This window comes from Caretta caretta, chromosome 6 (assembly GCF_965140235.1).
Source record: "Caretta caretta isolate rCarCar2 chromosome 6, rCarCar1.hap1, whole genome shotgun sequence".
NCBI classification, from domain to species: Eukaryota; Metazoa; Chordata; order Testudines; family Cheloniidae; genus Caretta; species Caretta caretta.
In genome coordinates this window covers 32,820,009-32,835,689 of record NC_134211.1, presented here as the reverse complement: position 1 = coordinate 32,835,689, position 15,681 = coordinate 32,820,009, and the positions used below count along the sequence as shown (strand labels likewise).

General features: G+C 44.6%; 1 protein-coding gene across 5 annotated transcripts in view; it reads left to right on the top strand.

Annotated features, from left to right (window-relative positions):
* Positions 1-15,681, top strand: part of DENND5A (DENN domain containing 5A) — a 109,125-nt gene that overhangs the window by 71,162 nt on the left and 22,282 nt on the right. For 3 of the 5 annotated variants that reach the window (XM_048855655.2, XM_048855654.2, XM_048855658.2), the window contains 4 exons: positions 1,168-1,320; positions 2,096-2,200; positions 4,947-5,031; positions 6,963-7,047. In XM_048855655.2, the coding sequence (XP_048711612.1) occupies positions 1,168-1,320; positions 2,096-2,200; positions 4,947-5,031; positions 6,963-7,047 (428 nt within the window). The remainder of the gene's footprint in view (positions 1-1,167; positions 1,321-2,095; positions 2,201-4,946; positions 5,032-6,962; positions 7,048-15,681) is intronic. The other 2 variants (XM_048855657.2, XM_048855656.2) reach the window with 1 other exon arrangement.

Below are 15,681 nucleotides of genomic sequence, written 5' to 3'. Positions count from 1 at the left end.
ATAGCAAGGGCAGGAGTGGCTGTGAACCTGGTCACTGCAGGGGAGACAGCAGCATGCATGACACCCACAGACCGCTACAGCAGCCACCTGCAGACTCCAGGGACAAGTAGGACAGATTATATGTCCTCCTGGATACCCAGGAAAGGATTCCTCTTGGAAAAACAACATTCAGATGGGGGCTCACAGGAACAGCATGCTGACGGTAGGGTGTTCCCAAGTCTTTCTCAGCTTCACCCAGAGGAGACATAGCCTGGATAAATAGGACCATTCCTGTCTATCACAGAGAGTCCTTACAGCAGGGGTGGCCAACCTGAGCCTGAGAAGGAGCCGGAATTTACCAATGTACATTGCCAAAGAGCCACAGTAATAGGTCAGCAGCCCCACGTTAGCTCCCCCCTCCCCCGCTCCCAGCGCCTCCCACCCACCGATCAGCACCTCCCCGCACCTCCCAATCAGCTGTTTTGTGGGGTGCAGGAGGCTCTGGCAGGGATGGGGGAGGAACGAGGGCACAGCAGGCTCAGGGGAGGGGGCGGGAAGGGATGGAGTGGGGACAGGGCCTGTGGCAGAGCCAGGGGTGGAGCAGTGAGCACCCCCCAGCACATTGGAAAGTTGGAGCCTGTCGCTCTAGCCCCAGAGTCGGTGCTTATACAAGGAGCCACATATTAACCTCTGAAGAGCCGCATGTGGCTCCGGAGCCAGAGGTTGGCCACCCCTGCCTTACACCTTCCTTTCTCAGTGAGAGGGCTCCCTGGCTACCTTCTCTGTTTTAGGGGACCGTGCCACAGCTAGAGGGTAGCAAGAGCCTCATTCTTCACTGTCTCCATTTCAGATAGGGAGCTTTCTGAAGAGAACAAGCTAATTTTGAATCTGGACTAGTTTGCTCGTCCCTGTCCACCTTGCTACTGCTCAGGAACCCCCAAGAGGGTCACTCTAGAGGAATAGGATTACTTAAAGGCTGTCAGGTGATCAATACTGGTGATGCCACGTAATGGAGGACTATTAGTGAAATAAGAGAAATGTGTTTCGGCATTAGCTTGTCAAGGGAACAGTATAAGCCCAATTGTATTATCACTCTGTTACTATTGTAAAGGAATTTAAAGACTGTGAAGGATCGTAGCAGTTCCTGGTGTGTAAGAATAACTTTTTTTTTGCCATCTTCTTTTCAAGACCAAGAGGATGCTGGTTGAAAAAATGGGTCGAGAAGCTGTGGAACTAGGTCATGGTGAGGTGAACATCACAGGTGTAGAAGAGAATACGTTAATAGCCAGTCTTTGTGATCTCTTAGAAAGGATATGGAGTCATGGTCTACAGGTCAAACAGGTAAATAATGGTATTTCACTGAATTTACAACTTTACAGCCATTTTTTCACTGTTTCTTTTTTAATTTAATTTTTTTCAATTCTATTCTATACTCTTAAAATTCAACAATTCTGGTACCGAGCTAATCCCCCCCGCTGCTCAAAGTATAGTATACAATTGTACTCTCAGGGATGACTTTCTGAATGCCTGCTTACTATTTTATTTGTCTGTTTACAGAATAATAGTTTTTATCTATTTATCTATCCATTTTTAATGTTCTCTCTTACTGTAGCTGTGCGGACTTAAGAGCTTGCAGTTTGTCATGCTATTAACTGGTTATGGGATGTGGGGATTTGTCCTCAAGCACGGTAGCTTAATTTACAAAACTATAAACCCCCTTTTTTCCCCTTTCTTTTGTTTGTTCTCACTAAGCATGGTACATATTTAGAGGTGGTCAATTGACGTTTACAAGGCCTCTAGCTAGCCACTTTCCTTTTATTATAGAGCTCCAGCTGTTTGGGCTCTCCTGTGAGAGTAGACAGCATGGGAGATGTTGTTTCTTCCTCCTTTCCCCTGTGTGTGTGGGGAGGGGGAAAGGGACTTGAATGCTGATTTGTTTAAAGGAAGTATTTTGCAGAGTAAATACGTTTAATCCAGGCAGCCTTAATCCAATTGCTCTGTCCTCTGCATCCGTGCCGCTATTGCCTAAATCTGCTCTCATTCAGACTATAACAGTAGTTTCTCTATGTGAAGGTATATCGTCTGACTCTCCCCTTCCCTCTTGTATACTACTTAGGATAGAAGCTGTACTACTTTCATCCTAGAAGACAGAGCATCAGTATACTCTGCTTCAACTCAGATTTGGGCCTTTCAGACAACCAGGCGGCCAACCCCACATAAGGTTAATGCTTTGGATTGATTGCAGATGTTGGCAAACAGTGCTGAACGGTCTGTTGTGGCAGAATAATTAGAGGTCTGATGCAGGAAGTGCAGTGCATCTAACGCTGTGATCCAAAGTAAAAAGCACTACTAATCCGACATGTACTCTGGCCTCTATTAAAATTGTGAAAGTCTATTTATAAATTGATTTGTCCAATAATGAGCCAATTCCTTCTCAGCAGACCATAGTAATGAAGATGGCTTCCCTCCCCCACGCCATGCTTTTGCCTGTTTCCCTGCTGATCGATCTGTTTCGTTCCACATAGCTACCAACTGGTTCTTTCATGTGTTGTTAAACTCTACACCCATCAACTGACCAAAGCCCACCTCCTGCCTCAACTGATCCAGTATGATCATGCAATGTAGGATCTAGTGACCTTGTCAGTCTGGTCCAGCCTAAACGTATATGAAGACCTTGATTTTTTCCCCTCCTTCCTTTGTGCTGTCTCCTTCTCCTCTTTATACTTGTAACTTGCATCATCATTACTCTCCTCTAACTGTCCAAATAGTAACGTGCTGGTGAAAGAAACAGGCAGATGCGTACAGTATGATTTCTTCTCAGTACTCACTGGTATTGCTGTTTCCATATTCTGTAGAGACCTTTGCTTATTTGCCTTCTTCAGAGGTGTTCCAGCACTGGGAGCATATGCTATCCTCGGCAGTTGCTGTACTGAGTTGCCAGAACGTATCTGAGTGTGCATTTGTTTCCCCCCAGAAATAGTATTTTGGCTGTGACCATCTCCCTGAATGATTTTCATACCTGTCCTTTTGCAAGGCCCATTGTACGTTTCGGTTTCCACAATGGACCTTCCAGATACACTAATGAGAAAACAGACTTCTTGGGGGCGGGGGGGGGGGACGGGATGACTTTTTGTTATGTTCTCAAAAAACACATTTTTGAAAGCAGATTTCCTTACACTGTCATAACTGAGACATATTTACTGCTTTATATTTTAGAAACCTACCACCATAATTTGTGTGGGAATAATACCTTGGAATAAATCCCTTGTAGGTCTGTATATCAGAGACACTAATTCTCCCTGTCCACATTACTTGCAGAACTGAACAAGTTGGGCTAGATTTTTAAAGTCGACTTTTCTTTTTGCACCTGCAGAATTCACCCCTCAATTATTTGCACCCTGACAATCAGCTGTTTAGATGTTTTAAATGACATCAGTGGTGCCTACTCACTGCAGGTGCAAATAGGTAACCCCCCAATAAAGCCAAGATTTGACAGCCCTTTTGCTGTACAAACAGCTTCTCTTTTTGAACAACAATAATATCCTTATAAATATGCAAAAAACTTTCTAATCTACTCATTTAGCAGAAACATATGATTCCCAATCCTTTCCTGGAATTCCCAATTAACTGTTAGCTTCCTAAAGGAATCTGTTACTTACAAATCATTTACTGAGGAAGTGCATCCAATCAATGTACTGGATAGTCCCTATTTGGTTATTGGTGCCTTCTGTGACTTCAGTAGCACTTGATTTGTCATTCACAAATAGCTTTAGGGTGAACTTGAGAATCTCTTTGTTTGTGATGAGTCTGTGATAAATCTCACCACCTCACCTTTTAGCGTTTCCTGACCCTTTTTAGGAAGCCAGCATATTGACTAAAAGTATATATTTTACCTTTGGCTTACAGTGTCCTAAATACTGCATTCTGAATGTTGTCCTTTAAAATTTCTTTACTATCTATAAAACAGCTTCAAACTTTATTTGAAATTCTTTATTTTCCTGCATGTGGGGTTTTGTTTTGTTTTTGTTTTGTTTGTTTTTACATTTGTAATGAGGCCCTTCGCTCTCTTTGCTAGAGGAACTTGGAAAAATCTTTGGAGGACCTGAAAAAGTAGCTTTCAAACTCCACCATCAGCTTGGGTAGACTGTTGTAGACTCAGGGCTGGGGTAGACTGAAAAGTTCCACTGGTATAGCTACATCTCTCAGGGATGTGAAAAATTTACACCCCTGCGAGACGTATCTATGCCCACCTAGCTCCTGGTGTAGACAGCACTAGGTTGATGGAAAAAATCTTCCTTTGACCTAGCTATTGTTTCTTGGGGTGGTTGGTTAACTACAGTGACGGAAGGGGTTCTCCCGTTGCGGTAGTGAGTGTCTACACTGAATAGCTATGGCAGTGCAACTGCAGCTGTGCTGCTGTAGTGTTTTAAGTGTAGACATAGCCAAAGAGTCTGCCCTGTCCGATTGTGCATCTCTTCCCCATTCGGTGGGTGAGATAGCTACAAACTCAGGTTACAGGGTCATGAGACATCACTCTGTAGTACACATCACTTTGTAGTATGTATTTAAATAAATGTTTTGGTCACATCTTGATAAACAATGAGAAGTGACGCTCAGCTGATTTGTTCAGTTACCGGAATCTGTAGGTCCAGCTAGTTTCTTTCTTTAAAAAAACACCAAGAGCGGATATGCAGGACAGTTCCTTTTACAAATCATTTACACTTCTCCTTTTGTTCTACTGTCCTTTTTCCAGCTTTTTACCTCCTCCTACCTCTTTGGTTTCTTGGTTTTTTTTTCTTTTTTATCAATGATATCGATAGGGAAAACAAAACATCTTTAGAACAAACTGTTGTTGTAAATGTTACTTTTAGTGTTTTTTAATTTTCAGTTTTTATTAAACTCAACAGACATTCATTTATTTGCATTGTTAAATACAATGTTACCAATCAATTTTTTTTTAATTTTAGGGAAAATCTGCTTTGTGGTCTCACTTATTACATTACCAAGAAAATAGGCAGAGAAAGCCCACTTCAGGTAGCTTCAGTACCTCAGGTAATGTTGGCTTATATTACAGAAGGGTTTTCAGAAGTACTAGTTGAACTCCTCTAAAAATGGTCAAAATGTCCAAATTACTAGGTTTTAGTCTCTTCAAACCAATTCCAAATTATGCACATCAAGCAGAATACTATAATTCTCCACTGCTCCAGGTTTTAGAGGATGAGATTTACTATGACGATGATGTCATTTTCACATAACTGTTGAGACTGATTTGTTGACTGCAGTATTTACATGGGGTAGACTTGTTTTCCAGTTGTTTTGTGTAGGATTTCTTGTTCAAGACTGGTATCCTGTTAACTGGTGCTTGGTGTCCTACCAATACATGATGTTTCAGAGACAGGCCAAAAATAAATCTGATACACCTAGCCAATCATGCCGTGATGTACATAAGGTGGAAGATCCCTTTCTAACCCATGAAATAGTCATCCTCTGCTGTGAAACATGATTTTTCTTTACCCCTTCTTAAACATGCGTAGATGCATTACTGAGTATGAAATTATCCATCCTGTTTTAAAATCCAAACACAACATAAATAGGGTTTCAGTAATATGCTGTATGTATAACTTTTACTGGTGGTACCTAATATGTAGTTAAATATAATTAACTATACTTATAGGTAGGAACACATGGGAAGCTTATAATTTCTTTCATATTAATAGAGTGGGGAACTAAGTATTTCTTCCTCTACAACGGGGGTTCTCAACTGGGGGTTGGGACCCCTCAGGGGGTCACAAGGGTATTACATGGGGGGGGGGGGCGCGAGCTGTCAGCCTCCACCCTAAACCCTGCTTTGGCTCCAGCATTTATAATGGTGTTAAGTTTATAAACCAGTGTTTTTAATTTATAAGGGGGCGTTGTACTCAGAGGCTTGCTATGTGAAAGGGGTCACCAGTACAATAGTTTGAGGACCACTGCTCTACAATATAAGTTCCCTTATGCAGTGTAAATACCCTCCATTTAGTGTAAAATTTGCTTTCAGCAAACAGGTATCTTTTGAAAAAAAAAAGAGAAAGTACAATAATACACTTAAGTCAGTGCATTACAAATGTGGGTAAAGCTCTTTAGTTACCATTTTACCGAAGGAGAAACGGAGGCACAGACAGCTGTTAGCGCCAAATTCTTTGCCCAAATTCAGTCGGTATGCCAGCAGAGAATTTGACCCTTAGTAACCCATCCGTGCATGGTCATTCAGGTAGTCAAAGGCAGAGCAGTGAATAGAACCTAGGTCTCCTGATTCCCATTCTGGTGCCCTGGGTTCGAAAGTAACTGCTGATCCTGTGCTCTCCAGCTTGAGACTGAGAGCAGGTGATTGCTCACAGTATAGTGTTTGAAGTATGATATAGAGGTGGCATTGTTTGTTTAGCATTTAAATTGCAGATTTTGGGTTCTTGTATTACCCATTTCTGTGTTTTAAGACTGATGCATTGGATATATTGTATGCATATCATTTAACCCCGAATTCTCCAATGTCAATAATGCCAACTTGTTTTAGCTCATTTGGGAAGGAAGTGAAGAACTCGTTTTAGAAAATAATACTTCAGTGATAAATAGTCTGTTTAGATCCCACTCTTTGGTCTCACGCCAATCCTGGATATGTCAAAGCTTATTAATATGTCCTAGTGCTGAGCATATTATGAGTTGCCTGAACATCTCAGTATACAGACAGTCAATGTTTTTCCATGGATTTAATATACTGCCATAGTCAGCACTGATTTGTGCCATAATGTTTTCACAAAACCATGTGTCACTGACAACAGAAAAGTATGCGGCCAGGTACCATTTCTGGATTCGAGGGAACACCATTTCTCTCAAGATGTTATTAAATACTTCTGTTGTGTTACTGGCACAAAAGTGTTGTTTCAATATTACTTTTAAATCTTTGAATTATTTTTCCATTGATTAAAAAAATATTCTGCTCGCTTTAGGAGTACTTCTCGATTCAGAAAGGAGGAAGTCGGATGCCAGCCCAGCCATGTCGCCCCTGAGGATCTCTCTCATTCAGGATATGAGGTTAGTGTGGGGCAGTAAAAGAAATCCTAAAGATCTGTGTGTTCATTCCTATGTAAGTAACTAGTGTAAAAGGTTTACTTCAATAACATTGGAAGAAAGTATAATTCTGAATGGCTCATGTGAGTTTTGTATGGTCACTATCTTCATTCTGAGTGAACCTGAGCTCTGCCACAAAATAGGCTCAATTAATGTAAATAATGAAAATCACCCTCTCTTATTGTCCTCCATAAAGTCTGTTATGAAGGAAAAGGGGATGAAAGGACTTTCATCAATAATCCTTGGAAAGACTAAGATAATTTCATGATATGAAGAACTGTGGATTATAAAGGCCAACTTTGGTATATCAAGGCTCAAACTTGCTTGGTTGTAGTTCCTGGTTGTGCAGTTGATGTGTTTTAACTGGAAGAGATGCTTGCTCAACTGGAAAAGCAATGTGCTTCAGCTGGAAGAAATTGCTAAGTTATTTACCAAAGATTATAGTGAAACCCTTTCAATGGCCTGAGTGAAAACTTGCTTCACACTGAGGGAACCATACGCCTACAGTATCTCCACTGTAATACTCATTGGCTTATAACTATAGCTGGACACTTTTTAAAAAATCTCCTTCCTTGTCTGTCTTCTGAGCTGTCTCCGTGGTATCTTATCTCTGAGATCGGGGGACAGGGTCATATCTACCCAATCACTATGGAACTGGTTGGGCAGTTCTGAACTCCTCCCTATTTCCCGATGAACCTCAACAACCTCTGAACCTTAGAGTGTTTTGGCTGGGCATTGGCCATTGCATGTACTTAGAGTGTGAAAGCCAGTGCCAGAAAAATATGAAACTCAAAACTGAAAATACATCTTTTTTGTACTTGCCATTTTCTAGTAACAAACACCTTTTCAGACTTGAAGATGGATTAATTCTGAGGCCTGGTAGCTCTGCTATCGATTTCCTCTGTGGTGTTGGCAGATAACTTAGCTTCTCTGTGTCTGTGTATCCCTCTCTGTAAAATTGGTATGATCCCTACCACAGAGTTCTAGGAGTTAGTTGTTTGATCTCTTCAGTTGAAAAGCATGATGTAATGCAGATTCCCATAATTTCTTCTCTTAATCATGATTAGTTCAAAGTCTCCACTGCACTTGCACCTGATTCATACTTGAATATTTTCAGTTTAAATTTATCAGCGTGCAATGCTAATGCATAAGGCTTATTGAACAACTGAAATGGACTAAATACTTTGGAACAGGGTCTATAAAATATGGGAGATAATTTTGCAATTAATAAATCTAGTGACAGGAGTTGTGTATTTAAGCAAATAATAAGGTTTTACATTTTTAATACAGATATTTATAGTTTCCTCTGGACTGTTTAAAGAAAAAAAAAGTTGGAAACCTGGATTGACCAGCAATCAGAAGATGCTCTTTAATAAAGCTGCATGGATTGGATGTTTCTGTGAAATGCTATTTGTCTGACTGCAGCTCATACTGTTTTTTTTTTCTTTTTAAACAAAACAAAACTTTAATTTATTCATTTTTTTTAAAAGGTTTTCCTTTCCTTGGAGTTTTTCCAGGTTAACCTTAACATTTTGGAGAGGGGGAAGTAAACTGAATTTATTCAAAGAACGTGATCTTACCTGTAATATGTATGTAAAATATGGGCACAAAGCATTGTGACTGCAGTTTTAGAGGACAAGCTGAAACTCTCTTCAAAGTTTGCCCTGAAGTTATTTATTTTTTTTGTGTTGTGGTAGCACCTAGAGTCTCCAGTCAGGATCAAGACTGCATTGTGCCAGGCTCTGTAGGTGAGGCATGGGTCACTTGCAGGTTTAAACTAGTATAAATGGTGAATTCTTTCTGAAGTCTTTAAACCATGATTTGAGAATGGCAGTAACTCAGCCAGAGGTTATGAGTCTATTACAGGAGTACTTGTAGCACCTTAGAGACTAACCAATTTATTTGAGCATGAGCTTTCGTGAGCTACAGCTCACTTCATCAGATGTATACCGTGGAAACTGCAGCAGACTTTATATACACACAGAGATCATGAAACAATACCTCCTCCCACCCCACTGTCCTGCTGGTAATAGCTTATCTAAAGTGATCATCAGGTGGGCCATTTCCAGCACAAATCCAGGTTTTCTCACCCTCCACCCCCCACACAAATTCACTCCCCTGCTGGTGCTAGCCCATCCAAAGTGACAACTCTTTACATAATCAAGTCGGGCTATTTCCTGCATAAATCCAGGTTTTCTCACATCCCCCCCACCCCCATACACACACAAACTCATCTCCTGCTGGTAATAGCTCATCTAAACTGACCACTCTCCAAGTTTAAATCCAAGTTAAACCAGAACATCTGGGGGGGAAGGAAAAAACAAGAGGAAACAGGCTACCTTGCATAATGACTTAGCCACTCCCAGTCTCTATTTAAGCCTAAATTAATAGTATCCAATTTGCAAATGAATTCCAATTCAGCAGTTTCTCGCTGGAGTCTGGATTTGAAGTTTTTTTGTTTTAAGATAGCGACCTTCATGTCTGTGATTGCGTGACCAGAGAGATTGAAGTGTTCTCCGACTGTTCCCCTACTCTACTTGCGCTATATTGATGACATCTTCATCATCTGGACCCATGGAAAAGAAGCCCTTGAGGAATTCCACCATGATTTCAACAATTTCCATCCCACCACCAACCTCAGCCTGGTCCAGTCCACACAAGAGATCCACTTCCTGGACACTACAGTGCTAATAAACAATGGCCACATAAACACCACCCTATACCGGAAACCTACTGACCGCTATTCCTACCTGCATGCCTCCAGCTTTCACCCTGACCACACCACACGATCCATCGTCTACAGCCAAGCTCTGCGATACAACCGCATTTGCTCCAACCCCTCAGACAGAGACAAACACCTACAAGATCTCTGTCAAGCTTTCTTACAACTACAATACCCACCTGCAGAAGTAAAGAAACAGATTGATAGAGCCAGAAGAGTTCCCAGAAGTTACCTACTACAGGACAGGCCTAACAAAGAAAATAACAGAACGCCACTAGCGGTCACCTTCAGCCCCCAACTAAAACCCCTCCAACGCATTATTAAGGATCTACAACCTATCCTAAAGGATGACCCAACACTCTCACAAGTCTTGGGAGACAGGCCAGTCCTTGCCTACAGACAGCCCCGCAACCTGAAGCAAATACTCACCAACAACCACATACCACACAACAGAACCACTAACCCAGGAACCTATCCTTGCAACAAAGCCCGTTGCCAACTGTGCCCACATATCTATTCAGGGGACACCATCACAGGGCCTAATAACATCAGTCACACTATCAGAGGCGCGTTCACCTGCACATCCACCAATGTGATATATGCCATCATGTGCCAGCAATGCCCCTCTGCCATGTACATTGGTCAAACTGGACAGTCTCTACGTAAAAGAATAAATGGACACAAATCAGATGTCAAGAATTATAACATTCATAAACCAGTCGGAGAACACTTCAATCTCTCAGGTCACGCAATCACAGACATGAAGGTCGCTATCTTAAAACAAAAAAACTTCAAATCCAGACTCCAGCGAGAAACTGCTGAATTGGAATTCATTTGCAAATTGGATACTATTAATTTAGGCTTAAATAGAGACTGGGAGTGGCTAAGTCATTATGCAAGGTAGCCTATTTCCCCTTGTTTTTTCCTCCCCCCCCCCCCCAGATGTTCTGGTTTAACTTGGATTTAAACTTGGAGAGTGGTCAGTTTAGATGAGCTATTACCAGCAGGAGATGAGTTTGTGTGTGTATGGGGGTGGGGGGGATGTGAGAAAACCTGGATTTATGCAGGAAATAGCCCGACTTGATTATGTAAAGAGTTGTCACTTTGGATGGGCTAGCACCAGCAGGGGAGTGAATTTGTGTGGGGGGTGGAGGGTGAGAAAACCTGGATTTGTGCTGGAAATGGCCCACCTGATGATCACTTTAGATAAGCTATTACCAGCAGGACAGTGGGGTGGGAGGAGGTATTGTTTCATGATCTCTGTGTGTATATAAAGTCTGCTGCAGTTTCCACGGTATACATCTGATGAAGCGAGCTGTAGCTCACGAAAGCTCATGCTCAAATAAATTGGTTAGTCTCTAAGCCCTGGTCTACACTAGGACTTTAGATCGAATTTAGCAGCGTTAAATCGATTTAAACCTGCACCCGTCCACACAATGAAGCCCTTTATTTCGACTTAAAGGGCTCTTAAAATCGATTTCCTTACTCCACCCCTGACAAGTGGATTAGCGCTTAAATCGACCTTGCCGGCTCGAATTTGGGGTACTGTGGACACAATTCGATGGTATTGGCCTCCGGGAGCTATCCCAGAGTGCTCCATTCTGACCGCTCTGGACAGCGCTCTCAACTCAGATGCACTGGCCAGGTAGACAGGAAAAGAACCGCGAACTTTTGAATCTCATTTCCTGTTTGGCCAGCGTGGCAAGCTGCAGGTGACCATGCAGAGCTCATCAGCAGAGGTGACCATGATGGAGTCCCAGAATCGCAAAAGAGCTCCAGCATGGACTGAACGGGAGGTACGGGATCTGATCGCTGTTTGGGGAGAGGAATCCGTGCTATCAGAACTCCGTTCCAGTTTTCGAAATGCCAAAACCTTTCTGAAAATCTCCCAGGGCATGAAGGACAGAGGCCATAACAGGGACCCGAAGCAGTGCCGCGTGAAACTGAAGGAGCTGAGGCAAGCCTACCAGAAAACCAGAGAGGCGAACGGCCGCTCTGGGTCAGAGCCCCAAACATGCCGCTTCTATGATGAGCTGCATGCCATTTTAGGGGGTTCAGCCACCACTACCCCAGCCGTGTTGTTTGACTCCTTCAATGGAGATGGAGGCAATACAGAAGTAGGTTTTGGGGACGAAGAAGATGATGAGGAGGAGGTTGTAGATAGCTCACAGCAAGCAAGCGGAGAAACCGGTTTTCCCGACAGCCAGGAACTGTTTCTCACCCTAGACCTGGAGCCAGTACCCCCCGAACCCACCCAAGGCTGCCTCCTGGACTCAGCAGGCGGAGAAGGGACCTCTGGTGAGTGTACCTTTTAAAATGCTATACATGGTTTAAAAGCAAGCATGTGAAAGGATTACTTTGCCCTGGCATTTGCGGTTCTGCCTTTGCAAAAGGTTTCTGGGGAGGGCAGCCTTATTTCGTCCTTCATGGTAGGACACTTTACCACTCCAGGCCAGCAACACGTACTGGGGAATCACTGTAGAACAAAGCATTGCAGTGTATGTTTGCTGGCATTCAACCAAAATCCGTTCACGCGGTGGGAGGAGGCAAAATGCGACCTTGTAACGAAAGCACATGTGCTATGTATGTAATGTTAACTTTCAAGGTTTACCCTGAAAGAGTGTAGCCACTGTTTTATAAAATGTGTCTTTTTAAATACCGCTGTCCCTTTTTTTTTCTCCACCAGCTGCATGTGTTTCAATGATCACAGGATCTTCTCCTTCCCAGAGGCTAGTGAAGCTTAGAAAGAAAAAAAAACGCACTCGCGATGAAATGTTCTCCGAGCTCATGCTGTCCTCCCACACTGACAGAGCACAGACGAATGCGTGGAGGCAAATAATGTCAGAGTGCAGGAAAGCACAAAATGACCGGGAGGAGAGGTGGAGGGCTGAAGAGAGTAAGTGGCGGGCTGAAGAGAGTAAGTGGCGGGCTGAAGACAGGGCTGAAGCTCAAAGGTGGCGGCAGCGTGATGAGAGGAGGCAGGATTCAATGCTGAGGCTGCTGCAGGACCAAACCAGTATGCTCCAGTGTATGGTTGAGCTGCAGCAAAGGCAGCTGGAGCACAGACTGCCACTGCAGCCCCTCTGTAACCAACCGCCCTCCTCCCCAAGTTCCATAGCCTCCACACCCAGACGCCCAAGAACACGGTGGGGAGGCCTCCGGCCAACCAGCCACTCCCCCACAGAGGATTGCCCAAAAAAAAGAAGGCTGTCATTCAATAAATTTTAAAGTTGTAAACTTTTAAAGTGCTGTGCTTAAAGTGCTGTGTGGCATTTTCCTTCCCTCCTCCACCACCCCTCCTGGGATACCTTGGTAGTCATCCCCCTATTTGTGTGATGAATGAATAACGAATGCATGACTGTGAAGCAGCAATGACTTTATTGGCTCTGCAAGCAATGATTAAAGGGAGGAGGGGAGGGTGGTTAGCTTACAGGGAAGTAGAGTGAACCAAGGGGCGGGGGGGTTCATCAAGGAGAAACAAACAGAACTTTTACACCGTAGCCTGGCCAGTCATGAAACTGTTTTTCAAAGCTTCTCTGATGCGTACCGCGCCCTCCTGTGCTCTTCTAACCGCCCTGGTGTCTGGCTGCGCGTAACCAGCAGCCAGGCGATTTGCCTCAACCTCCCACCCCGCCATAAACGTCTCCCCCTTACTCTCACAGATATTGTGGAGCACACAGCAAGCAGTAATAACAGTGGGAATATTGGTTTCGCTGAGGTCTAAGCGAGTCAATAAACTGCGCCAGCGCGCCTTTAAACGTCCAAATGCACATTCTACCACCATTCTGCACTTGCTCAGCCTGTAGTTGAACAGCTCCTGACCACTGTCCAGGCTGCCTGTGTACGGCTTCATGAGCCATGGCATTAAGGGGTAGGCTGGGTCCCCAAGGATACATATAGGCATTTCAACATCCCCAACAGTTATTTTCTGGTCTGGGAATAAAGTCCCTTCCTGCAGCTTTTGAAACAGACCAGAGTTCCTGAAGATGCGAGCATCATGCACCTTTCCCGGCCATCCCACGTTGATGTTGGTGAAACGTCCCTTGTGATCCACCAGAGCTTGCAGCACTATCGAAAAGTACCCCTTGCGGTTTATGTACTCGGCGGCTTGGTGCTCCGGTGCCAAGATAGGGATATGGGTTCCATCTATAGCCCCACCACAGTTAGGGAATCCCATTGCAGCAAAGCCATCCACTATGACCTGCACATTTCCCAGGGTCACTACCCTTGATATCAGCAGATCTTTGATTGCGTGGGCTACTTGCATCACAGCAGCCCCCACAGTAGATTTGCCCACTCCAAATTGATTCCCAACTGACCGGTAGCTGTCTGGCGTTGCAAGCTTCCACAGGGCTATCGCCACTCGCTTCTCAACTGTGAGGGCTGCTCTCATCTTGGTATTCATGCGCTTCAGGACAGGGGAAAGCAAGTCACAAAGTTCCATGAAAGTGCCCTTACGCATGCGAAAGTTTCGTAGCCACTGGGAATCGTCCCAGACCTGCAACACTATGCGGTCCCACCAGTCTGTGCTTGTTTCCCGAGCCCAGAATCGGCGTTCCACAGCATGAACCTGCCCCATTAGCACCATGATGCATGCATTGGCAGGGCCCATGCTTTCAGAGAAATCTGTGTCCATGTCCTGATCACTCACGGGACCGCGCTGACGTCGCCTCCTCGCCCGGTATCGCGTTGCCAGGTTCTGGTGCTGCATATACTGCTGAATAATGCGTGTGGTGGTTAATGTGCTCCTAATTGCCAAAGTGAGCTGAGCGGGCTCCATGCTTGCCGTGGTATGGCGTCCGCACAGAAAAAAGGCGCGGAACGATTGTCTGCCGTTGCTCTGACGGAGGGAGGGGCGACTGACGACACGGCTTACAGGGTTGGCTTCAGGGAGCTAAAATCAACAAAGGGGGTGCCTGTACATCAAGGAGTATTTCAGGCAGGACTGCACGGAGGGTTCCAATAAGAAATGGTGCACCTAAGTTATCGTTGTTATTGGAACAAGGAGGTTAGCCTGGCCTCTGATTGATACATGGCTAGATTTACCTCGCTGCACCTTCTCTGTGAGTGACTGCAGTGTGACCTAGAGGAATGAGTCCCCTAGACAGGGGAGGAGGCAAATGAGTACAAAACAAATCTGGTCTATTTCTTGTTTTGACCCACTCCATCTATCTTTTACATCTTTGGCTGGCAGCAGACGGTGCAGAAGGACTGCATGCCATCCACATCTCATGGCTGCTTGGCAGAAGATGGTACAGTACGCCTGCTAGCCATCCCCATCTCTTGCCTGCCTGGCAGAAGATGGTGCAATACGACTGCTAGCAATCCTCATCTCTTGCCTGCCTGGCAGAAGATGGTACAGTACGACTGCTAGCAGTCCGTATCGCCTGCCTGCTCACCATAAGATGGTTCAATAGGACTGACTGCAGGACTAAAGAGAATGACCTGGTCAAGTCACTCCAAATTTAGTCCCTGCGCCCATGTCTGCCCAGGCGCTCCCAGCCGACGCGGCCAGGAGCACCTCGGACACGATGAGGACGACTACCAGTCGTATTGCACCGTCTGCTGCCAGAAGGCAAGGGGTTGCTGCTACTGTGCAGCAAAGCCGTACCGCGTCTGCCAGCACCCAGGAGACATAGGGTGACGGTTACCTGAGCGGGCTCCATGCTTGCTGTGGTATGGCGTCTGCACAGGTAACTCAGGAAAAAAGGCGCGAAATGATTGTCTGCCCTTGCTTTCACGGAGGGAGGGAGGGAACGGGGGCCTGACGACACGTACCCAGAACCACCCGCGACAATGTTTTAGCCCCATCAGAGCGCTCCATTGTGACTGCTCTGGACAGCACTCTCAGATGCCCGATTGTTTGCCATTGCTCT